The following is a 26,767-nucleotide window of genomic DNA, read 5'->3' on the forward strand; positions in this document are numbered from 1 at the left end:
CAACAGTAACAATTCGATTGTTCATTGTAATGTCCTTCTCGCAAGCATGGAGGAAAATTGCATTTTTCCAAGAGTTTACAGGAACGCAATATTCGGATAACGAAGGGGACTGGAGTAAAACTCTGCGTCCAAAAGTTTCAAAAAAAAAATTTTCTCATAATTTCATATTTTCTCCGCATCGCGTTAACAGATTAAATAATTTCAAAAAATAATCACGGCTGAAAGCAACGGACGAGTTATACGTATGGGAATTGCGTATCCAAATAAGACAAAGGGATACGCATCGTTCGGCACGTCGCTGCTCGAGATCCACCAGCAATATCGCCGAGTTTAGCATCCGCGATGCCGCTCACGAAAGCGGTCGTTGCATTTATTCACAACAATGGGCTATTGTAATAAATAAACGTATTTATTATTTACTACACCAGTAAGCGGGGGATCGTATTTTTCTCGCCTTGGGAAAAATTACTGGACTCTGAGAGCGTGGAGTATTATAGGTACCGCCTCGTTTCCTGATCCTCGGAAATGTGGTCCACGAGGTGGCTAGGGGCGGCTGGCAGGCAATCGATGGCGCCAGACCGTAGACGTGCGGGCATACGTCAGGCGCTCGTGGATATATCGTCGGGCTAGGACGCCGTGGCCCAGTGCGCGATACGGACGAGGGTGCCCGTTGCCTGGCGACGGGAAAACCGGAGCGGCGTCACGTCGGGGATTCGAGAAAGGATGAGGGGTCGGCCGCGTACAGTCCGGGCGGTCCTTCCCTCGGGGTGGCGAGCGGAAAAATTCGTGCCGCGTACGCGTGCGATTCGTATGGGCGCAGTGACGAGAATCCGCGAAGAAGTTCCTCCGCGTTTACGGGTTTACGCAAGCGTGCTATTTGCGGGCTAACCGCGGGCCTCGAAAATAGAGTCTAAGGACTCGCGCTATAGGCATCCGTGGATTGGCACGGAGGTTGGAATCGCGTTCGCGTCCTTTCGCTGACGACGACGCCTCACGGTATTCGGACGGTGATATCATCCGCGATCGAGGCCGAGGGTTTTGCACATCGCGTTAATTCGCGCCTCGTTCGCGTTCGTATCGCGAATTACCGCGTGGCTCTTTGTCTATAGAGACGTGAAACGAGATGCGCGCCGAATCCCAACAATCGGCAAACTTAATGCAAACGCATTAATGCGTATAATGTATTCCGCATCCAATCTTCCGAGATGCTGAAATTGCTTACCGCGCGAGCGTCGTTCCTGCGTGCCGAGCACGAATGTGTGCGCGCGTGACATTCCGCGAGCGCACAACATCCGCGCGAATCCAATAGAGACGAGTCGCGAAATTACTCGCTTCGCGCATTTCCACCCTTTGACCCTTGACTCGACCCGGTATCGATACGCGCGCGGGTCCGCAGGGGGAGGGGGAGGGGAATTGATCTCTCGTATCTCCGCGTGGAAGTCGCGACGGTGATAGATCTGGGGTACTGGGCGGCTCTGACGATATCATCGATCGTTCGTGTAAAACGAACGTACGCCGAGATCTTTGGCGCCGGACCAGCCGGAAATACCATAACACTCACCCGGCCGCCCGTCGCCGTAGAAATTCTCGCGAACTCCGGACTACTTGGACCTCTGCCCGAGAGATCCCGCCATGGAGTCGCTGTTGGAGGAGGGTGAGTGAGTCCCGGGGATGCATGCCGCCTGCGTACGCACCTGCCTCCGTCGACTACTCCCTTGAGGAGTTTTCTCGGCGAACTTGCAAGACGTATCGCGCCACGAGCAATTGGACACTGTTAATAAATTCGCACGGAGCTCGCTAATTTCTATGCATGTCAAAACACCGTGCGCCAGAAACATTATTCAGCAGTATTTATTTTTAGAACTGCAATTTTCTTCAAATTCTCCAGAGTCTTTATCTGGAAGATCTAATTCCTTTAATCCAATTACTTTTACGATGCGCAAAATGAAAGATGCGCTTTTTATCATATGTATTTTTTAACTTTAACTTTAGTAAAACATTATTTTTACATTATAATAATGTTATTGAGTACAAAAATCTTGGACCTTTTGGGAATTGATTTTGTGTACAGTGTGTCAACAATTACGGCAAGTTATATAATAAGAAATGTGACGTCAAGAGTCTCTATAATAAGAAATTGATTTTATTTGAGTTATTTACAGTATTATCTTGTGCCAGCAAAGGTAAAGGTAAAAAAATTTATGTAATCGAAGTTGGGTAGCAACTAGTTAAAAAGTTAATAACTTTTAGCTTAACTTTAGTTTTAAATAATGTAATTTTTAACTTCAACCAGATATTTTTTAAACACAAACTTTAATTTTTTTCTGAATCTTTTTTTAAGTGAAGAATTTATCTGTTTTTATTTAATAGAAAAAGTTATATAAGAAAAATACATATTTATATGAAAAACTTTGTTGTTTATTATATTTTATAAATTTAATTTACAAGTAAAACATTAAATTTATTTGATGCTCCATATTACAATTGTTTTAAGTAATCTAATTTTTTAAAATTGCGACTTTTAGATTTAATATAAATAATGTTTACAAAAAATTAACTTTTACTTTAATTTTATTCTAATGTAATTGTTAACTAAATTAGTTTTTTATTAAACTTTTGTTTTTGTTTTTAACTTTCCACGTAACTAAATTATTTTTATAACTCATTAACTTTAATTTAATTTAGTTACAAAATATATTAACTTTTTATTCAAACCTGTATGCAATCATAATGTCCGAGTTTTGAAAAGGAGCAAAAATAAAGTAGATATTGTAAAAAGCACTTGTGATATATTTTGCGAATACCTAATGTTTACAGCATTTACCTTTTTTTCCGAAGCCAATACATTGTAGTAGCATATGCAATTTTTTTTTATCTTCTTTATCTCAATTTTACTATTTTATCCCATTTTTTTCATACAAAATAGCACTGCAAATCAAATTCAAATGCACTAAATCTTTCTTTCTATAAACAACTTTTGACATCACCTTTCCAACAATTCATCGTAACGTTTATTGGAATTGACACACTGCATGTAACAAGAGTGACAGCGTGTGGCGTCTCTTCAGATAAGACCAAGGTTTTTGCACTCACCTAATAGACCATTTATTCTAATATCTTGCAACATATGTAAGGTAAAAAAAGAAGTTAAAAATAAAATTTTTAATTACACGAATAAATTTTCACCACAAGTAGTGTCAGTACAAGAAAAAAAAAAGTGAGCAGCATTCTAAGGTTAACGAAACAAAGCAGAAATTATAATTAAGAAATATATTTATAATTACATATATGACGATGTGAAAATAAAATGTTCCGAAAGAGGAACATTCGATACTAATTTGCGTCTTAAAATTCTGATGTAAAAACGTCAGACGATGACGGAGCCTATCGTACAACGTACACTCGCGTGTTTTTCGTCATGGTTAAGCTTCTGCGCTTCGCATGCGCCGAGCGGCAAAACTTACAAGCCGAGCGGGTGGTCATCAGCGGGAAGCGCGCGGGAGCAACGAGGTGCTCCCGATAAGCTGCGTCCGCGAAACAACGGCCGAGTTTCGACCACCTGCACGCGTCTCCACCTGGCGCGCGTATGGGTAATTGCCTTTCCAGGAAATACACGTCCCGGCGTGAAAATATCGCGGCCCGATATTCCCGATAGTCGCGCGAGGGTAACGGATGACACCTAAACGCGAACAAATCGAATCGGCGGCGGGGGCGAAGCTAATCGCGCCGTAATTTGCGCCGTGACAGCGGCGCAACCACTCTTCGTCCTGCTTTTTCCCTCCCCCTCCTCCCCCGAACCCCCGTTTCGTCGGTCGATACGGCGTTTGATTAATTGCGATAATGTCCATCGCCCCCCTCACCCGGCCACGTTCTACCCCGGCGGAAAAATATCGCTGAAAAAATGAGCGCCGACGATATTCGCTCGGAATGCCGGTCGCGTCGAGCGCGCCGGCGTCAACAGGCGCGTTCGCGAATATTTTCATTTCCGATCATCTTCCGGTCGCGACGGCGCAAAAGCGGGGGGCGGCGAATTGCCACCCGATCGGACTCGCGGCCGTAAACAGCGCCCGTTTATGAATAAGTTATGTTCAATTATTGTGTACACACGCAAAATATATGCCGAGCTAATAAAGCGTGCGACGTTTCCGGCTGCATTTTGCATGATCAAACGCGAAACTCATATATATAAATATGAAACCGGTGTAAAATATACCTCGCCGGGCGGCGTTTATCGCGACGACGACGACGACGACGACGACACTCGACGAGGGCTTCTCTTCCGTTTCGCCTCGTCACGCGACACCGTGAGAGGACACCGTGTCATTAGCCCGGTGCCGAATATCGTTTGACGGGAGAAAACTTGGCGCAAGAGGGGAAGGGGGAAGGCAGAACCGACGGAATCCTTTATGCTATGCCGTTTCTGTGAAATGTATCGACTTTCAGCCGCGGGCTGGAATCATCGTTGCCGTATGCACGACTTACACCCAACGGGCACCGGGAGATCGATAATTTTCCCGATCGTATCGATGCCGCGCATCGGTGACGGTAAGGTGACGGGCACGGTCACGCAATCGCGGGGGCGATCTACGATCGCCGATACCACTAATGTGTCACAGTGGAATGCGACGATGTTGTGTGCCGCGGGCGACGGCCCCGCGCAAATCGACGACGATTCCCCGCTAGCGTATTCCCTCACGTGCACGCGGGGACCGAGGGTGACGGAAACTCGGAAAATAACAATCCGGGGAAGTTCGGGCGTTACAACGAGTTGAAATTACACGCGGAATACGTGCGGGTTACGTTTGAAATAAAAGTTACACGTCCGCGCGCGCGCGCCGAGATTACGCTAACTGCGTTTCGTATAGACGGCAAATTTTAGATACGACGCAACACGGAAGATGTAATACACAAATTAAAATTATCGTCCACGAAATACGCGAGGTATTTTATTTCTAATCTATTTGTTGAAAATGAAGGATTTAATTACTTTTAATTCGTAACAGATTCTAATTACACGACAAAGAACAGTGTCATTGGAGTACGTAAAAATTTCGGTGGATGCAAATCATTGGAAATAATTTTATTGGACCATTAAAATAATTGTGTAGGACACTTAAACTGATTATTAGAAAATGTGGCTAAAAATTTTTCCAGCATTATTTGAATTTCACACATAATTATTTTCATGGTTCGACAAAATTATTAATATCTAATTAAAATTTTAGATACTTTGCTAAAAAAACGTTCTTTTCTTGTACAAATATATTTTGATAGATTATAATATGTGTTTTGTGTGTGTGTGTGTGTGTGTGTGTGTGTGTGTGTGTAATTTCAAACAAAGAAATAATTAAAATTCAACAATAATTGGGATAAAACATGTGTATAACACAATTAAAACTAAGAAAAGAGTTTAATAGTTATATACAAGAGATCAATAGTTATAGCAGAATTTTTAGTATTTAATAATATTTCTTATATAATTTTACATTTTCTAATTCTTTGAAATGCATACCGTTACTTTTAATCTTAAAACTCAATTTTTTAATTGAATTAGATTAGTAATATTGATACTGAGAAGCACTTGTAAGAGTGCTCTCCACTATAAGAATTTATTGCAAAAAAGTACTTTAATCAAGATAAGAAATAATAATTAATTAAATTAATTTCTATTTGGCTACATCTTTTTGAGTTCGCTATAAATAAGGAAGTACAAGTGATTTAATAACGAGAAAGACGAAAATAAGGACGAATCTAAAAATAAAAATAAAATAATATAATTATACGCTGATAAAATATAAATATCATTAGCATATTGTACGCTTTTTTCAGAGAACCAGAATTATATTTCCGTTTTAAGATATTTAAGATTGTGGATAAGATTTCATTTTATTTCAGCTTATATAGTATAAATCTCTCTCTGAACAAAATTATCTTTAAAAAATAAAAAAAATGTATGTGCTGCTCGAATAAAAAAACTTTTACCACAAACCCACAAGTGTCCTATTTAGGTTTTTAAAGATACAACCTAAATGGTAATTTTTTAAAAATAATATCGCAACATTTTTCGCGTCATTTAATTTAACCCAAGTGATACATATTTTTAAAAATATATGAAATATTTAAATTGCGTCAATTAGAAAGAGAATATATTTCCTCGAAAAATAACAATTGTTGCACAATTTAAAAAATTAAACCAAATATAATATTTTTATAATAGTAATTTTACAAAATAAAATCCAAGTGATATGTATATTTTAATTGAATAAAAGATTTAATCATAAAGAATTAAAGAGGTATAAAATGAAAAAATTAAATTGGAAAGTAATTTTTAATGTAAAGAAACTTGGTGCTGCTAGATCATGTAATATAATAAAGTACTACATTCAAATTAAATTAATTATTTTTTAATTGCATTTTCATTGCTTTCTTTATTCAATCAAACAATGTCAAGTTCTTTTTACAGCGAAAAATTTTCTTATTATACAAAAAGAAACGGAACTGTCAACTGTTAGCAACATTTTGTTTCGTTCGTGCTCTTCGAGAAAGTCATCATTACTTGTAAAGTTTTTAATTACGGGTTGGTTGTTCCAACTTCTGGGTAAACTTGCCTATCAGATAAATATGTGTCTGTCTTTATTTATTTAAGAAAAAAAATGAAGATAGACACATGCTTATTTTATAGGTAAGTTTACCAACAAGTTGAAACAATCGGCCCTACGTCGGATTGATTTTCACATCGCTTTAAATATCTAACAAGACAGTAAAAAGATCGAAAATTGGCAGTTTGCTTGGTATGTCACCGAAGCGCTTCGTTTTACAATTGTGTCGCTTATCGTAATTCCCGTTGTCTAACAATTTCTTGTAGCTGAATAATCTATCTGACCTATTAAGCATGGATAGGAAAATGTAATGCTCATTTCCTTTCGAGCTCTTATCTATCGATTCTTTACCTTGGGTCAATGATAATTGTAACAAAACATTTTTTTTAAACCATTCTTTGCTCAATTGTAATTCGCCAATGATGACTTGAAGCAAAATTAAAACGCGTTCAGACCACATTGCATGTGTCACAAAGCAATTAATAATAATCATAATATTTGAAGAACATTTGTAAAAGGATCACAATGCATTACATTGATCACTTATCAACTCATTATCTCCCATTATTTGATTTTTTAAATCTTGTAGAGTCCCATGAAAGTAGATGATTTTAAGTAAATCGTTTTATCGTTACTTTACCATTACGTTTTATTATATTTTCATTTTTACAGGTTTAAGATTATGGTTTCTGTCTCGGGTTTTTACTTTCGCATGTAGAAATTATCGAAAAACGGGTTTTGCTCGCCGGCGTGACGGAATCATCGAGCGCATCAGCAGGTGGACGGAGGACGAAGGCGTGCCCGAGCGTCACGAGCGTGTCTATGCCTCTTCATTATCGCGGCGCGACACGCGTCCGGCGCATCCCGGAAAGAAATGTATTTTCGCGCGGGTCTAATTGAATGGCTTAATTCGTCGCGGGACGGGCGCGTTTCACCGGGGGTTTCGGGGTCCGTGGAGCCCGTGGGCGCAAAACACGGCGCGACGTGTGTCACGACGTCGTGCCGCGCGCGCACGAGCTTCGCCCTCTTAATTTAATGCGGCCTTAAATTTTTCACGAAGCCCATCCGCGTGGTGAATTATCTCGCGACCGCGCGCCTGTATATCAACGGGACGGCCACGTCGCGTCGTCGTGCGCGCCGCCGCGTGCATGCGGCTGGCTTAACGTCGTTTTCGGGGCGCTCGTCCGGAGCCGTTACGCCTGCGTGCTCAGGTACCGACCTCGTACCTGGCGAACACACACCGCGCTCGGGTCACTCGGGTTCGCCTAGGCCACGCCGCATTTAGCGCTAAACGCGGTCATGCGATTCTAATTGCGTTTCCGAGGGCTGATAGCGAATTACGATCAATTATCATGATTACCGATGTCTTTAGGTGAGAGCGTATTTCATGATGGCGGAGAACGCGCACGTCTTTTCCAGGCGTGCCTTGACCTCTTATACGACCAGCGTAACGTTGTAAGACAACCGAGACCGCCGTCTAAGATGTAAACGCAATATACAAGCGAGACAAGCGGCATTGTCACATTTGGGACATAAGTGCATACGTATACCCGAGATTAATACCCCAAAATATATCCGGTGCCGTTTATAGAGACGTGCAATATGAATACGAGCCCCGGATCCTGGACGGACGTATTCCGCCTCCGCGGGGACGACGGAAGTTGCTTGCTTGTTCCGCGAGTTCGTCAAGAACAATTTCTGTCAGCTTGACATACGGCGAGAAACTTAACTCAACGTTTTCCGAGATAAATATTTAGGTGGCCCGAGCGAAGGGCCTCTCAGAGAAATGTATTTTTCGATGAATTATTGAACGTCTGGGGTGGAGGAGGGCACCGAGTTAGCGCCTCTTTTCTGAAAGTTGCAATATCATATCTTGAAACTGCATTCGCATTAGTACTTTTTTTTTTATGAAGAACTTGTTACATGTACATGTGTGTACGTGTGTAAATATGCCACTTATCAATGGGCGTTAGCCTCTTCAAGATTTATTAGTGTATCAATAAGTAAATGGAATCGACAAACATTTAGTATCTCAAGCTTTAATATTATCGATATTTTCGAAGAAAATTTTCAGATAATATCTTTCGTTTTTCCACTAAAAGAAAAACAAGTTTCGAAATTAGAAATAATTTATCAAGTTGTCACGACAAGTTTTGCCATATTTTTCGACTATAATAAGAACAGAATAAAAAATTCATTAATTTCAGCAGTCAAATAATTACATTACGTTTGCATTATACAAATAATAAAAATTAATAATATAAAAACAGAGCGAAAGAGGTAGATTGCGATACCCCAAGTTTTTATTGCCGTAACGCATCAGCCAGAGATTTTCTTCGTGCAAATGCAACTTGATAGCGGCCTGTTTACACATTCTAGCGAATATCCCTTATAATTGCGACGCGATTGCAGAACCGACGATAAATGACGCGGTCCGATGACAGAAGGTAATGTCGTTACAGTTGGACGCACTGCTATACTCTTGCTGTACTCGTCGATGTCGCGAATATGCGAAACGGCGAGTCTGTCGCGAGCGCAATTGCGCGCACCCCCGTGCTCTGCGAGGTCGCAATTACCGATGTATCATTGCTAATACAAATTGCACTCCGAGAGAGAGAGAGAGAGAGAGAGAGAGAGAGAGAGAGAGAGAGAGAGCGTCGTCTCGCCGCGCGGAATCGAAACGCGGCTATTGTGTTCGGCGCGCTCGACGTACAACGTTACGTTACGAGTTATCCGTAACGCATCGCCCGACATGTCGCGTGCTGGCTGGGTCGTCCGCGTCATATAAAAAATTCACGGAGCAACGACCGCTATTTTTCAACTGGCCATCGCGCGACCGCGTGTACATTGTCTAACGGGGCTAGGAAAAGCGTCGGAGGAGCGTCGGGTCGTAAAGGTAATCAGCCTCGACGGGAGAGGGTGCGAAACGCATAAAAATTATGGGAGGGCTGATTGCATGGGAGCACGCGTTTGTCTCCCTTCTTTTCTCTCTCTCTCTCTCTCTCTCTTTACTCCGTTATCGATTTACCCTCGTATCTTGAAATCAGTTGAATTTCAATGTGTGTATATGTAAACTTTGGAACAAAGTTTTTTTCCAGATGTTTAAAATGTCGCGGAGATCGCAGTTATTTTCGACGAGTCTGATGAGGTAATCAGCTTTTCAATGAGCTCATTCACGGGGCAGCCGGGGCGCGGTCTAATTACATTGCCCCCGCCAAAGAGCGGTCCTGAAATATTTACAAGGCGTCCGGCTTTTTCTCTTTTCTTCTTTCCCGGGTTTTTTTTTTGCGCGCGTGGACAATTCCGCGTATCCGCGCTCAAAGGCCCCGGGTCTCTGCGCGCTACGCGCGACGATGCACAGAGCTCGTCCCGTTTTCTTACAGCGAGTATTCAATGCTACCGCCGGTTGCGCTGAATCGCGTTATGTTTTATTAGTGCGCAAAGAGCCGCTTGTTGGAAACGCTTTGCTGAAATGCACTCGGCGGTCTCGTTTAACTGATATTAGACGAAAGGGAAACGCGCGCGGGGATTCCAGGCAGCCTCAATTTCAGGCCACGTTGAATAACCGTGCGTATTTCGCGCGGGGGATATATTGCGATACAATGTGTCTCGCGGCGGAGCGCATTATAAATGGAATAAACGTAATAATAGAATGTTACCTGCGCTTTTTATTACTCGTCTCCTGTTATTTCAATTATGTATGTTTACGTGTTCCACATATACGGACGGAGGGAGCGTATTAATATATATACAAATCAAAAGGCTGGTTGACACATTCGACATGTTTAATGCGTGATATTACAACGTGCCGTACATGCCGGCATGCTATAAAATTTTAATGGCAAGTTCCGCGAGGCTAGTTCACGGAAATTGATTTTTCCACCGCGGGAAATCAAATGGCGCATCAAATGCCCCCTTGCAATTTTCAAATGTTCAACATTGAGCTCGGCCAGCCGGCCAAATTCCATTCTATTAAAATCCACTTAAAATTAACCAAAAGATAAAGCCCCTGTTATCTATTTACTCATTTTCTCTCTCGAAGGTCCTTGATTTCTCGACGGGGTAAACAGCTTCGGAGTAATTAGCTCTTTATAATTTTTGCCTGAGAGAAAAGTCGGGCTTAGGTTTTTCCGAAGAGGGAGAAGGGAGGGAGGGGGCTGTCATTAAAATCTCATATAAAAAGAAACGAGTGCTACTTTATACCGTTGCACGAGATTTTATCAAACCTCTTAAAAATTGTAGAGTATAATTTATACAACGGGGATAGAGAAACTCGTGCTGCGTAAAAGTGGCGCATATCTTGTCATGATTCGTTAGAAGACAAAAAAGAAGAAGAAGAGAGGAAGAGAGAGAGAGAGAATGATTCTTGCGAAAATCATTATGCGTAATTTTACGTGACGTAAAATTGCAGCGCAAACTATTAACTAACTACGCGACGCGCGACGTACCGATAAGATGTTTACATCGTTCGGATGAGATTGATAGGATGTCGCACGATGCCCGAAATTGCCCCCGACAAGTTGACTAACGAAATTACCGTCGTGATTAGCGTACGTAGTCGCTAACGTGAGAGGACCTTGAACCGGCTCTGGTTGTCGCGGATAATTCGTAGACTCGATCGCAGGAGATATCGTGAGATCGTAGGGGGAGAAACAGAAGGCTAAAGAGAGAGAGAGAGAGACAGAAGAGAGGCGAGGAGGAACAGAGGGAGTGACAGAAAGGTCAGTAGTCGAGAACGAGTGCGTGCATGACGGACAGACAATGCGACAAAGAGAGTGATTCAGAAAGAGCGTAAGAGAGAGTGAGAGAGACGACGGAGGGGGGGACGTAAAGAGAGGAAGAGGACGCGAGAGAAGTGGGAGGAGAGCGAGAGGAACGTCCGAAAGAGGACGAGAGAGAGAGAGAGAGAGAGAGAGAGAGAGAGAGAGAGAGAGAGAGAGATAAAGAGAAAGGAGGACAGCGCGAGGAGGAGCAGAGCGTGGACTGCAACGGAGTATCGTTAACCGGCAGGCATACAGAGAGCCCATTCTCCAGACCCCGTTGGTAATCACACGAGTCGGCGGCGGCTGTTAGTATTGTGCCTGAGCTCGAGAGTGTGCGAGCGGACTACTCGTGTCGTCGCGAGCCGCGACTCGCACGCAACAACAAAAGCGGAGCGACCAGCGTCGCGTCGCGTCGCGCCGTACGGGTGTATTCCGTTCTCCAAGATAGAATCCCACATGCGTGCCGCGTGCCGTTGTCGTCCATTGTTGTCCACGAAGTTGAAGTTTCTTCTTCTCTTCTAGCGGTCGGCTGCGGGGACACCGATTCGGAAGGCTGACCTACCGAGAGGTACGTTTACTTCTCCGATCATCGAGAGAACTTGCGCGAGGAAGAAAAAAAAAGAAACTGAATCCACCAGACTGTTGTAACCTGGAGAGTTAACTTTAAACTTCAAAGATTCGAAGTTTCAAAGTTGGAAGTTAACTTGGAAGCTTTAAAGCTTCGGAGCTTCGAATTCTTTTGAGAATGTTCTCAGAGTTTATTCTCGAAGTTGTCAAAAATAACCGACCCGACTGATAAAACCAATTCAATATCGGCGCTTGTGAGACGACGTTCGGGATAATCCGTAGATCCGCGCTGTAACCAACGCGAGCCCGTTGAGACCTTGGAGCGGAGCGGAGCGACGAGCCGATTCGCTTCAGGTGGCACGGCAATGGCGCGGCTTGCGCAAGCTTGCCTTCTCGCTGGAATGCTAACGGTTTACTAACCGGTCGCCGCCATACTCGCTCTAATCTAATCGGGATAGGTATGTTTACTCTCGGATGACTCAACACACGCGCGCACAGTTCAGTTCTTCGCCCGGCTTCGTCGGGAGTCGCCGACGCGCGATAAGACGACCTCCGATATCGTCGACCGGGAAATGCCTCGCAACGTTCAACATCAGGAATCGGTTACGCTGTTGTTTCGCACTCATTCGCACGGTTCTTTTCCCTCTCGCCCGTCCCAAGTTACGCCCACAGGTGTGTCACGATCGTTACGGCAGATCGTGACACGCTTCACGGGTTGGCGCCATTTGCGTGCTGGCGAAACACGGAAAGATCTCTACGCGAAATGCTTCCAGTGTTTTGACGCTCTTCCGACCCACGTACGTCACTCTCTTAAGAGTCCGCCGGCAACATACGCCGGCCAACGTTTATTTTCCCAATTATTCCACCGTCGCGCCGGGACGTATATGCTCGATAAACCGTTGTTAATTTCTAAATATTTATTGTTATCCAGCTCACGTCGGCGAGATATATGAAGCCGCCGAGAAAGTTTGTTCAGCCATTTCATCATTATAGTACGCGAAAATGTGACCCACATCGACAATATTTATCGACAACACACGGGAACGTGTTGCCGTTCAACGAAGTTGTCCCTGCGTTATTTCCAGTATTGACAATTCTTCAATATTCGTCGACGCGATAATTTATCGCACAACTTAGCGATGAATATTGATAATCCTATTGTAGAGGTGGCCCCACGTTTGCTTCGACCAACAAAACCACGTTTCACGTGTTCTCGGGCGAGTATCTTTTTTTTCTTCCGTTATTTTCGCAACCGCAGGTGCGGGTTACGGTACGCAGGTGCACGCGTACGCGCGGGTCCTTGGATGCACGTGAGTGATGCAAGATGAATGAGGCGATACGCGCTCATAATAACAAATGTGTTGCGGTGTATTCAATTAAGAAAAATCGAAAGGTACGGGAAAATAACGCGTCCTAATAATAGCATTTTCTGTGTTATGTTTTATCGAATGCAGTTTTTCGATTCAGGACATATCTGTAATGGGTGATTGAAATAACAAATCTCGTGATTTTTTTAAATATAACGTTGATGTTAAAATTGAAAATGCGATAATATTCTGTTATATTTTTAAGAATAAATTTGTCACACGTCTAAAAAAAAATATAAAAACTTGATTCTTTTTTTATTACGTTCGAATATCTGTGGCACAATTTAAGCATAATTCTCTTATTGAGTTGAATGTTATTTTTTTCGTTTCCTCTTAATTCTTATATAAAATAGCGTTGATTACCCAATTTAATGAGGAAGTAACGTTATAGATTAAATCTAATTTCTTACGTATACTAATAAAGCTCTAATAAATATTCATATAAAAATTTATTTGGCTCCACTTACTCTTGTTTAAAATTTATTTATCAAACATTGCAGAAAAATATGATCATGTTTATTGCATAAGTCATTAGCAAAATTTTTCGTCCTCTGCAATTGATTTCGGGGCCAAAATTCGTGTATTCACGGTTAAAGTTTTTTGCTATTAATTAGAAAAAAATAAATCCAAGAAGCTTTCAATTTTTAATTTAAATTTTGATACTATTTAACTGCGATATTGTAGAACCAAAACATCTTTAAACGTGCTCTACACAAGCAGTACTATGTCCTCCGGATTTCGACTTTGTTCGCGAAAGCTAATAATCGCATGCAAAATCGTTTAACTTACGCCAATCAATTATGTATGCATATTAATTCTCGTTATCGTCACGTTGAACAAGCAAATATTCGCCTAACTTAGAGAGCGTATGACTTGCTGTCTGTCCTTCATTTTAATCGTAGTCTACCGCATTCGATCAACGTAGACGATGCGTCAGAAGACCAAGGCGTTCCCCGGGTCAGTGAATCAGAATCGAGAAAACAAAGAACCTTTGAGCGAAAACGGAACAGCCTCATTTCGATTTTTTATTCAATATTTCTCTTCATATTTCTTCGCTTAAAAATTCTCACATTCTGCAAATTTGTTTATCACAAAGATTATCAATTTGTAAAGATGATTATTAATTCATGAGTCGCTAATTCGGATAAATGACATGACATGACATAAGATTTAATATGATCCCGCTGCAGATTTCATTTTGCCTTTAAGCGGCTTCATTGTATTTCGCGGATAAATTGTACTTCTTTTTATACTCTCGAGGAAAAGAGGGTATGATAGATATATGTTAAATCGAGCAAATGCAAACGCGCGCTACAAGCCTATCTTCAGACAGTTGTGTTGATAGTGCATCGATCGTGACCCAAGGGGTTACGCGAGTTCGAGCGACCAGGATAAGCATAAGTGGTACGCGAGTTATATTTGTTGTCAAAAATGCAGAAAATGTAGCGTATAGCCCACCTATGTACCTAAACGAATTGAACGTACTGATATCTATTTACGCGAGGAGGAAGCTTGAGCAGGAAAGTCAGAGCGAGTTTCATGAATAATTGACGAACGGAGAACTCGTTGGGATTATCATAATGCGTGAATGACGCCGGGGGAAATCCTCATCAAGGTACGACCTACATCCGTTTACGTTGTGCTATAATCCTTATATACTACTATTACTTCTGTTATCCGTCGAGGTTAAGCTTGATACAGTGTAAGACAGAGATTATCTTCGAACGTATACGCTTTTAATATAAAACGCGTTTTTTTGGAAAATATTAAAAAGAGCCGCGTGAATATTTTAAACGATTTTAATTTGAAATGTGATTTCATTATGTAAGTAAATTTGAATAAATAATTATTTAACAAGAGTAAAACGTATAATTGTGAATCACGAGGGGAATATGTGCTTTTTATCTCCTTATCGCCAATAAATGTAATTAAATCAATTATAATATATATATATATATATATCTTCATCCTTCATTACCGCGAGCTCATTAACTACACTTGAATACGTTTGTGAAATGAATATTATTCAGATAAATTATATCTCCATGCATAAAGATTGATCGGCCTGATTCGCTATTCGATTATTTGCTCCATTTCGAAGCGTTATGTACAACGGCTGCGGAGCGATTTAACTTTTAAGCCTAATATATCGTTGGTGGGCAAACGAGCTTCTTGCGCAATTCCGGGAGCGATAATTTTGCACCTACACGAGAATTCCGGGCTGGGCGTGATTATTTCATTGAAATAATTTGTTATGAAACCTACGGTAAAATCGATGAAAATTATGGAAACCAGCGTTGGCCTTGAAACGCGTTAATTATCCGACTCGTAATTCATTAAAAAAGAAAAAAGAAACTCACGAAGCATCTTGGCGACTGACGTAGGTACCATCTGTTAACTTGCATTTAACGATTGCCACATACAACGACGGTGTTAATTGCTAGAAGTTGCGTAACCGAAACGAGATTACCAATGATTTTGCTAAGAAATTATAATTATAATGGATCATAGCTGTATCGCACGATTTACATGTACATATTGATTTGATAACAATATTGAGTTCTCTCTCATGTACAGTTTTAATAATATTGAATATTATACTTCGGAGACCAAGCCTAGACTCTTGAGGATCGTGAGCTAGAAATATACCTGAAATGCTGTGTCAATTCCGACAGGGATGAGTGACGAGATCAGGACAAAGTAAGGCTACAGGGGGAAATCGGGTCTTTTCGGTTCTGCTCGGCATTTCTCGCGAAACGTCCTATACAGATGTTCCTTTGGTCCACGGAAACCGAACTGTCCAGCGTCTAGGTATTCTTTTATGTACGAAGTTTAGATTTTCGAGTGCATTCTTCCTCAATATTCGCCCGTCATCTTACTGCTTAAACAATTCGAAGCTATTTTTTTCTTTTAACGGAATCTAAGATTAGGAGGATTCTTTCTTAATCTTGTCTTAATTCTTCGCACGTGTTCGATTTGCGACGATGTCCAGCTTCAAACGTGAAATGTGCACAGGCACGCGACGCTGACAATAAGTGTACGAAATGTCTCGTGGACGTGAAGACAAAGATGCAACTTGTAGATATCATTCGGTCGAATTATTTATCAGATATCACGTTTCAATAGCAGTGTTACCAGGTATAATGTAGCATTATCGTCATTGTTATGTAATGATATCGTTCGTGGCAAAGTTGTTCATCGAGGAGAAACAGCTTGGAGAGGGGACGAAGTTGTGGTAAGAAGCAGAGTTTGCGTTCATTCGGTCTGGCACGTCGAACCAACCTGTTCAGTTGTAGTCGGTTTCTTCGGTGACGTTTGCTTCGACGAGAAAAGGTGCGACAGCAATTACTGGTGTAAATCAATTTATAGTGTGGACTAAATTTATCTACCGTCAGTTCAGTTTTTCCTTCTTATTGTTAGTTTTCGCGAATGATTACTAAACCGTGCTAAACAGAGTAGGTACTAATGTGATACACAGAGATAGAATGTGATATCAAGTAATAACAGATGGAAGAAGCATGTAATTGTTATGTGTGTGTGTGACGTTATACCGTGTGTATTTGCGGGCATGCATGTGCAAGCGTGACTCACGATTCCTCTTAATTCCTCGTAAGAGCGTATAATTAGAACAAGGATCTCGCACTAACTCGTCGTTTAGCTGTTTTTCCATTGTCCCGCGTAATCTCCATCGCGGGCGTGTGAAAGACTCGTGTCGTTGCCATATTATGCTCGATGTAATCTCCAAGTCCTCTCTCTCTCTCTCTCTCTCTCTCTCTCTCTCTTTCTCTTTCTCGTGTGCATCTTTCGTCCCACGCGTTGCGGTAGAAGAGATTATATATCCAAGCTCGCCGACTGGTGAGAAATCCACAAGAAGAAAAATCAGCAACTTCGTGCCTCGGAATTTTTCCACGGAATGCGTAGAAGCCTCTCGCTCTCTCTCTCTCTCTCTCTCCTTCTCTCGAGCATCTTTTCACCGAAGTTTCATTGAAAAGGTCTATACCGCCGCGATGCCCGCAAGTTTTTCGAGAGAAATACGTCTTTCATAACTTTACGGCAACTCCGCTCTGAAATCCACGGGCGATGCCTTTGGATACACGAAAATAGATCGCAGGCTGGCAGGTCACCAGCGCGAAAATAATTCGCGATTCGCCGACGGCGAAACAGCGGGAGAGATTACCCCTTTATCGGGTAGGCCTGCCTGATTAACGTATTTAGTTATTCTCTCGCGCGGGTGTGTACGTAAACCAGCGTAATTTCATTGAGGCATGTAAGATAGCGGTTGGCAAACCGGTTGGTATATGTAATACCGCGCGACAACCCGAGCCGTCTAATATTGGCTGAAATCCCGTCGCGCGGCTAAACCCAAGTCAAATAGAAGAGCGTCCGAAACTGCAAACCCGAAATGTCCCGTATCGGATTTAACGACGGATTTGCTCTGTAAACATTTACAGCTTCTTGCACTCGCGTGCAAGGAGAGACGCGGCCCGGTAGTCAAATCTACCGGGCCGCGTCTCTCCTCGAATCCGTTTCCTTAGCAGGAAAAGTTACTCCAAGGACAGTCAGGCTGAAGGAGTCATTGCACTGTGCGCATGTACGTATACGCATAATCGCGTAAAAAATTCCTTTGTCTCGTGAAAATTGAAAACATAGGATAATAAAGATTATATGCACTTATTATGCGAGATAACACTTGCGCGAACTGAGTCGAATCTATTGTTGCGATAAGGATAATCAATTGTCGATTACATGGAATACGTTTTTTTTTTTGCAATCGTTGATTATTGCGGAATTATATGATGTTGTTTGTGACAATCTGACCTTATCAGGTGTTATTAGTCTGAGCGTACGAACGAAATTACGGACAGTGTACTCGCACATAGGGCGATGCACCACGATTTATTTGATATCGACCGGGCCGGAGAAGCGTTAATCCGTCTTACGTCTACGTTCTAACGAGTATTCCTTGCGACATGGTATATACACACGTACGGGAGGGTAATTTGATTCTCCGTGGGCCTGATTAAAGTTTAATTTCGGCCGCGTCGATTTTTGATTGATGGCATCTTGCCTTGATGATTAATTCGACGAGGTAAAATGCCGAGGAAACTTTCATGTGCCGCTATGTAAAATAGTAAAAGAATAAAAGTAGAGTGAAAAAAATCCTATACAAAAGAATTTAAAAATGCAAGTCTTTCGAAATAATATATGAATATATCAATAAATATGTCGAAAAGTAACACAAATCAAAAATGGATACTTTATGAAGAAAAATAGAGATTTTTTTTTAAACAAAAATTGACATATAACTTATTGAAAAAGTGCAACTTATAGTGAAAAAGTGCAACTTATAATGAAAAATATTACAACTCTGATAAGGGATGAAATTTTGAAAACTTGTGACAGTTTAGAGAATACATTATAATTGTGTGTGTAAAAATATAATGTAAAAGAAATATATTTACTATCTTTTATGTTTCAATTTAGAATTTAAAAAATGCTCTCCTGAAAAAGTAGTTAATTTTAAGCGCGTCACTTTTCTGTCAATAAAGTGGATCTACATTAAGTATAATATGTGTTTCTGTGCGTATATTATTTAAGATATTTCACGTGAAGTAATCAGTCGCATTTAATACAAGTGATATAGCACGATTTAACGAGAGCGACAATGATTTCACTTGAAATATCTCGGAATAGCGGCCACGACAAAGGCAGGAAGTAATGACGTAATTGTAGCGTCTTCGAGAGGCAATAGCCGTATCCACGGCTGTCATTCAACACCACGTCGCCGTAACTAAAGCTCTCCTTTCGCCTTCACGTTGCCGTGATAAAAACTTCTCTCGCGTTTCTTTCGTGACTGAAACACGGAAGTAACATTAACCTACTGCACTCAATATATATTTGTGTGACTTTTACATGTGTATATATAGTAATTTTTCGTTAGTGCTGGTGAAGAGCGATTTTGCGCTAAATAAATCTTACACGCCACTTCATTACCGAATATCTGTCTCATAGTGTGTAGCTAATAAATTTACGGCCTGTAAAGATGCCAACTATAAGTATTACTATTAATATCAATCATTTAATGGACAAAGAGATGTGAGGTCCATTGTGCGAGTGCCATCCGAATGCCATGGATACTCAATTTTCTTTATATTATTGATTAGTTTATTATTTTAAATTTTGATGGGAATTAATAGCTACTTATCTCTCGTAAACTCATTAGAAAATTCAATGTATTTCAATCAATCTTTCCAAGTTCTACTTTTTGAAAGTTCTACTTTGTTGCCATGGATGATGCGTGATTCTCATCGGCGTTGCGACAACAATATCCAAGCATGCAACCTCCCGTGTGTATTAATCGATCGATATTGACGTGACCCAGGTTTCATTTAAGGAACATGTCCCGGAAAACAACAATGGCAATCGAATTGCATTCACATCTAAACTATTTCAATATCCTTTATCCGTACCTACAAGTCAAACTTGTTTAAATGTGTTCGAAATTAAATCTGCAACCATGCATTAAGAATAAAATATGGAAATTTACTTTGAATTCCGTCAATTGAAATCTTGACTAGATAGAATTCAGTATAGTGATTGATATCATTGCTTCAACAAGTTTCAAATTCAGAAACATAGCGTGCTACTTTAATAGAGTCTGAAATATTTATATCTGTGTGAAGATCTGATCAAATCACGAGTGTCACGGTAAAAAAAAAGCATTATATCGCTTGCTGCCATGTATTTATCACACGTGTTGCTAGCGACTACACGATTTTGATTATTTTCGTGAATTCGTGACAGTAGCCAATTGATAATCGTATCTCCGGCTTGTTTTCTCTTGAAGCTGGCGCGTGTTCGGAGGCGATAGACTTGTCGAAGGGCGACCAGAAGGAGGAGGAGGAGGAGGAGGAAGAGCACGATCGTTTGGAGGAGGTAGTCGCCCCGGCGAGTCTAGAGATGGGTTGTTGCGGTTGTGCGGACGAGCCTTCGTCCAAAGTGGAGCCCACGGTAAACAGTTTTTCCTACTACGCTTGTTAAAAAAGGGATCCGCATATTTATGAATATTTAGCATGCTCGTTAAAAATAGTAATAACGTTATGCATCTACTGTGTGAAGCGTAAAACGCGTATGTTTTTCAAACACGCAACTCAAATTAAATTGTCCAACATTAACTCTTTCATGATTAGTTTTACTCGTTAAATTAATCAACCTAATTTTTTTGCCGCGATAAAGAATTAATTTTCGGTCGCATCTTGACTAATTCGCTTGCATTCTTTACCACGGCTCGTTAAATTTTTAACAATTTTAATTTTTATATTATTTTCTCTCGATAGTTTCAGATTTACATTTATACAATTCTTTCTTTTTAGACACCCGATAATCAGGGCTCGCCGTCGAACATTTCAACGCAGATATTCGTAAAGGACCGATCATGCACCGACTTTTGGGCTGTGATCTTGATACTTGTTCTCGCGGGTGGTTTCGTAAGTGATACTTTTTCGTTCACGTCATAATGCTAACACGTTTGCTAAAAATTATTTTGTAATTCGCGTGTGTAGATCTTCATGATGACGAACGTGGCGAAGAAGGGTGACGTTTTCCGCGTGATATACGGATTTGACGATTGCGGGAACGTCTGCGGCCGCGTTACCGCATACGAAAACGACCCGAAATTCCATTGCAAGGGTGGAGATTACAGTAAAAAACCGTGAGTGCATTTTTAAATATTTGTATTAATTGGAAATAAAATTTCCTCGCGATTCGCTAGTATATATATACCCACAGAAAAGATTTCTGGACCTAATGATATTACTTTTCAATCTATCACAAAATAGGATTGTTATAGCGCCAATCATATTTATTATCAAAGAAAGAATATTTTATTCTTAGGGTCGGTTGTTCCAACTTCTTGATAAACTTGTCTATCAGATAAATATATGTTTGTCTTTATTTAAGAAAAGAAATGAAGATAGACACATGCTTACCTGGTAGGTAAGTTTACAAAGAAATTGGAAGAATCCTTAAATGGAAAGTTCTTAAATTTAGAATAAAATGAATTTTAATGCTATCTTATTAATTTTCTTAAAATGATTTAGTAAATTTGTAAACCGCTCCGAAAATAGAAATTTCTGATTTAATCTTAATCTTGTTTTATTTTTATACTACATGAGATTGCAATAAGATTAAATAAGTCAAGAATATTTTTTATCTTGGTATCAGAAATCCTTTCTGAAAAGGTATAATTCATGTAGCAGAATTGAAATTTATGTAGAAACTGATGATTTATACTATTGAAAAATAACACAAGTTAACAAATTTGTTAGCAAATTAATGAATTAATTATCGGAGCTAAAGTATTGTAGCAAGAACTCTTTGAAAAAATATACGTAGTCTAACTAAGATCAGTAAAAAGGCTAAGTTATCGAAAAATAAAGTATAACAATACTAAACGTATAACGTTGATTTGATAATCTTATTTGTTGCGCTATTGTACTGAAAGGTCTTGAGAATTTGATCGTATTGATTGTTTTCTTCATTGATAATTTACATTTTGTGTTTATTATAGGTATCTCGAGATTGACCTCGAAGTGAATGGAGTGAAGAAACGTTCGTGTGTGGCAAACTGCACAGTGGACGAGACCAAGTTAGTAAAATTGAGACTCATTATATCTTGTATCATGCGTTTCTGATTGCGCATTTCACGTTAATTTAATTAAATGATTACCAGAATTACAATTTCGCAGAAGATTTCATGCGCCAAATATAATTTTAATCTTTTTTTTCGATTGTTTTCTCTAACATTAATTTTCATTTCTTTCTCTCTCTCTCTCTTTGTCTTGCAGAGCATTATTCCTGAATCGCTGTATACACAAGAAGGTGACAGAAACTATCAGTTCCCTAATAAGAACTCTTCGTTTAGACAGTTTTTACAATGTAAGTAACTGTTTGTGAGAATTGTTTTTGAGATTATTCACATAAAAATAGCTAATCTTGAGTTTAAAAAAATTGGATTTTTTGTTAATGACTTTACATTTATATTTCCAGTTCATATTTTTTATTACAGTAACAAAAGACATTTTATTTTATAATAGCTTTCAAGAATGTCATATTATCTATGTCGCATTGTCTTCATTAGTTAAAATAAGTAATCTAATAAGTAATCTAATGTATCATTATTTCAGGATGCAATTACTGATCTGGGAATTGCATGGCGTGAATTGATTTACCTTTTACTCATAGCTTTGGGTAGGTATTAAAAAAATTTATACAGATAGCGTATATTATTTTAGAATATCATTTACAGTTTCTAAAATTTCTTTCTATGTATTTAATTTCTCCTTTATATCTATCTATAAAATTTCAAGTATTTTTTTTAAATATTTGATTATACGTTTTCCAAGCAATTCGCACAATACAATAGAAATATAAAGTTTCAGATTATAAATCTTTTAATACTAGCAGTATAATCTTATCCTATCGAAATAACTTTCGCGTATTAAATTTCATTATTTAAATTCTTATGTCACTTCTCTGCGCGACGTCAAATAGGAACTTTGATTGATTGCGACCGATGATTTTTCAGCATTTTCTCTCGCTATTTTGGTGGCCTTCCGTTATATGGTACAATATGTCATTTATATCGTAATGGTTGGCGCAGTTATAGCTTGCATTGGCGGCACAACATATCTCTGGTAAAGAAAATTACGTTAATTTTTGAAAATTAAAACGATATAGCAGAAATCAAATTAATCTTAAATTTTTTAACTTAAAAATGCTCTTTTACATGAGATATTAAATAGATATTCTATCCCTATGCAAATAGAAAATCTCTTGTTTATATATTTAATCTTAAATCTAGCGAAATAATTTAAATCTTTCTGTATAGGTTGGCGTGGTATTATGAAAAGAAGAGCATGGATAGGGGCGAAATTTCCCCAGAAGATTCTAGCGTGGAGCCCTACTTCATCTACGCTATTATTATGTCGGTCGTTGCTGTAAGGAAAATCGTTATAGTGCTGTGTACTACGCTAACGGCGCAAACTTTACGAAAATATACGTAATACGCATATATATGCCGTAGGTTATCGTACTCCTGGTGATTTTGGTGATGAGGAAAAGAATCGAGCTGGTTGTGCAACTTTTCCGGGAGGCGGGTAAAGCCGTGTATTCAATGCCGGCATTGCTGTTACAACCGATTTATGTGAGCATTTCTCGTTTCAATTATGCGAATTCGGTTCTCCATATTGAATTGATTTCGTGAACGCGGAAATTCTCTGTTTTCAGACGTATCTGTTGATTGGGTTTACAGTAGTGGCATGGATCTACTGTATGATGTGGATTGAGAGCGCCGGCGATATTTACATGAACAGGAAAAATCATATTCGGTTCAAGAAGGATGGATTACTCATCGTACGTGAGCATATTTCTTTGTCGACTAATAAAGATTCTTAGAATAAATATATACAGAACGTTTCAGAAATATGTGCTCAACTTTAAAAACACATTTTATACTCACTGTAAGGATAAAAAAAAGATCATGTCAACGTAAATCCAAAAATGCTTCTTTTTTAAGTTATAAACATTTTATTTACAACAGACTAAGAACATTTCAAGAGAACATTTAAAGAAATTATCAGATTATATGATTTTCTTGTGCATGCCTTACATCAACATAAATAGTTAAAGACATTTAAAGTTTTCCGATAATTTGTACACGAAGCGATATGATATCAAGAGTCTTGAGATGTTCTCATAAATAAAAATCCTAAGATTTAAGTTGGGACAACGTAAATTCAATTGGCTCTTATTTGCCATTTCATCGATCGATACAATATTAAGAAATTTTTCCTCAAGCAGAAAGTGTTTATGATTTTTTTTATCTCTAAAGTTTGAATAGAATATGCTCTTAATTCTGAAACATCATGTATATTTACATTTTCAGTTTATACATGGAATTTTATACTTAATAATAATTTTTATGAGTGTTACTTTTATTCTTTGTTTTCGAACATATAAAATTCACAAGAACTGTTACTAAGTATAAGATATACTTCCAATTGAAAATGTTAGTGGTTATTTATTCTGTATTATCGATTATTATTCATGTAAATTGATTTAGCTATATTTCTTTTATTTCCTTTTTCATAACAAATGGAATTAATTTAGGCAACAAGATGGTACAATCTGTTTTTGTTCTTCGTGGCGTGTGAATTCTATTTGGGTTGCCAGCACATGGTGGTTGCTTGCGCTGTTGCTCGATGGTTCTTCACGAGGTGAGATCTTTAGTATAAAATATTAAATAAAACAAAACACAGCTAAAAAGTAGAATATTTGCACAAGACAATATATTTTAAGCACTTTGAGCACTAATAATAATTTAAAATATTATCTGCTAGAAATTTGAAATGTTATTGAGTTTTTATTAATAGTTTTCTATTTATATATATATATCATGTTACAATGTCCGATGTAGATTATATTTTTATATGGCATTGCATAAATTTTATACAGAAGAAAATACTCTGTGTTTTAACAGGGACAAAAATCGTCTTTCCCTACCAGTTGCAAAAGGTTTCGGATATCTTATCAGATATCACATGGGTACCGTGGCTTTTGGGGCTTTGATAATAGGTATTGTTCGAGTAATCAGGGCTATGATATCCTTCGTCCACAAAAATCTGAAGAACTACGATAACGCTATCGCGAAAGGAATATTATGGTGTTGCCAATGTTGTCTCTGGTGTTTTGAGTGTGCTTTAAAATTTCTCACTAGGAATGCTTACATCGAAACAGGTAACTGCGAAAATAAAAAATTTAAATTCTTCATTAATACTGCAGAAATTCTTTTATAAATTCATCTATTATGTGATGATACATCAAAATAAAAATTTAAAAACATTTTTATTTGTTAATGTACTTATTTTAAAAAATACTATTTTTTCAGCCATATACGGATGCAACTTTTGCACAGGCGGAAGGAAGGCTTTCCAAGTCTTGTCCAGTAACATCTTGCGAGTAGCAGCGATTAATAGCGTCGGTGATTTCGTTCTATTTCTGGGTAAAGTCTTCGTCGTCACTCTTACGGTCGTTTCAGGAATTTATTTGATGCAGGTACAGGTAAATTTATACTACTATATATTTATATTTCAAGGGCTTTACTAAGCACTTTATCCTTTTTATCTCTTCACAGAAAAAGGAAGGACTTAATCATCCTTGGATACCAATCACTCTTGCGGGGATATTCGCATTCTTGGTCGCGCATTGCTTCATATCTATTTACGAGGTGAGTGGCATACAAAGCAAGAAATAGTAGATAAATTATAAAATAAATAATATAATCACTGGAAAAAATATAAATGTTCACAGATGATCATTGATACGATATTTATATGCTTCTGTGAGGATTGCGAAAAGAATGATGGCATCAGCCGGCCTTATTTCATGAGCCGCGGTTTGATGGTTCGTACTAGTCGTAATAAGTGTATCAACATTATCATTCCTTAACCGTAAAACTATTTGTAAAAAAAATTTGTCTTATTCAGGAATTCGTCGAGAACAGCAAGAAGGCTCTGAGGCAATTGGAACAAGGTTCTCCGGTCACATAACAAGTTTAAGAATTAGATTTTTGTTTGAAAGAATGTCTTGTGGATTGTTTCGGAAATTCGATGGTCAGTACAACGAACGATATAAAACGTACGATAGAATTTTTTTTACAAAGTAATATTGAGTATTCTTTTAATATACGAATTTTTGGGAGGTGTTCCACGAAATTGTAAAAGGGACAGAAACAGCTTCCTTTCTTACGCACAAATCGTCTTCTCTTAGCATGCAACATAATTATCAAAGTCGTTCCACTAGCAAAGTATAATAATGCGCACAATCGATTGTTTCGATCAATCCGATGGACCACGACTGATTACAACGAATGTTACGAATCATTCTATTTTAGAAGTTCCTATTTCTAAAAATATTTTTTATATGACAGGATAGCTTTTCTACATAAACTGAAACAAGATAGACACAGCTGTTGCGAATACACTGATTTGGCAGCCTAAACTTACGATCTGTACCTTTCACGTACAGTCAGAAGTGATTAACGATCAAATTAATTTATAAGACGTCTGTTCTATATATTATTAGATTGTAAGTTTACACGTAAGATTATAGTATTACGAATGTGTCAGTTCTCAATCGCTGTAAATATTTTTTCCTTTTTTATAAATAAGTGCCTAAGAGATGAATAATTTTTCATTTTGATACAAATATGTAGGATATAATTAGACAGCGCTAATGATAGTCATGATATTTAAAGAAAAATATTAATATTATATATGATTAACAAAAACAAAACCTACAATTACAAAAGTTTATAATATAAACCTAATTACCAACTTGTCACTTTTTTTTATCCTTTTCATAAAAAAGATAGGATGCTGGGAAAGACAATAATGAAAAAGAGAGGGTGAAG

General features: G+C 38.9%; 2 protein-coding genes across 7 annotated transcripts in view; one reads left to right on the top strand and one right to left on the bottom strand.

Moving 5' to 3' along the window:
• LOC105828914 overlaps positions 1–17,855 on the bottom strand; it is a 32,202-nt gene extending 14,347 nt beyond the window's left edge. Inside the window, exon 1 of one of the 2 annotated variants that reach the window (XR_003626628.2) lies at positions 16,944–17,855. Coding sequence is in view for 1 of the 2 variants with exons in the window: in XM_012667486.3 (XP_012522940.1) it covers positions 16,888–16,966 (79 nt within the window). In the remaining variant the exon portion in view is untranslated. Of the gene's footprint in view, positions 1–16,887 lie in introns of both variants that reach the window. The other variant, XM_012667486.3, reaches the window with a different exon arrangement.
• On the top strand, positions 713–26,683 carry LOC105828912 (choline transporter-like protein 1). 5 transcript variants are annotated; one of them, XM_012667477.3, is made up of 17 exons: positions 713–1,654; positions 20,144–20,307; positions 20,670–20,783; positions 20,859–21,007; positions 21,866–21,943; positions 22,143–22,233; positions 22,482–22,545; positions 22,883–22,991; positions 23,186–23,294; positions 23,381–23,500; positions 23,584–23,709; positions 24,466–24,572; positions 24,836–25,092; positions 25,244–25,416; positions 25,490–25,582; positions 25,666–25,758; positions 25,842–26,683. In XM_012667477.3, the coding sequence occupies exons 1-17, from the start codon at positions 1,633–1,635 to the stop codon at positions 25,902–25,904; spliced, it is 1,932 nt and encodes a 643-aa protein (XP_012522931.1). In that variant the 5' UTR covers positions 713–1,632; the 3' UTR covers positions 25,905–26,683. The 5 variants fall into 5 exon arrangements, with proteins under 5 accessions (XP_012522931.1, XP_012522932.1, XP_012522933.1 ...); XM_012667478.3 differs by having other exon boundaries at positions 725–1,654; positions 25,244–25,410; XM_012667479.3 differs by lacking the exon at positions 713–1,654 and adding an exon at positions 11,581–11,930.
• Positions 26,684–26,767: the final 84 nt, after the last annotated feature.

The sequence above is a fragment of the Monomorium pharaonis genome, chromosome 3 (genome assembly GCF_013373865.1).
Source record: "Monomorium pharaonis isolate MP-MQ-018 chromosome 3, ASM1337386v2, whole genome shotgun sequence".
NCBI classification, from domain to species: domain Eukaryota; kingdom Metazoa; phylum Arthropoda; class Insecta; order Hymenoptera; family Formicidae; genus Monomorium; species Monomorium pharaonis.

What these genes read in the sequence shown, in the direction of transcription:
- LOC105828912 (XM_012667477.3), top strand. Translation starts at nt 1,633, where the DNA reads ATGGAGTCGCTGTTGGAGGAGG. An exon ending in TTATTATGTCGGTCGTTGCT is followed by an intron (nt 23,295 to 23,380) that starts GTAAGGAAAATC and finishes TATATGCCGTAG; the next exon opens with GTTATCGTACTCCTGGTGAT. An exon ending in TGCTGTTACAACCGATTTAT is followed by an intron (nt 23,501 to 23,583) that starts GTGAGCATTTCT and finishes CTCTGTTTTCAG; the next exon opens with ACGTATCTGTTGATTGGGTT.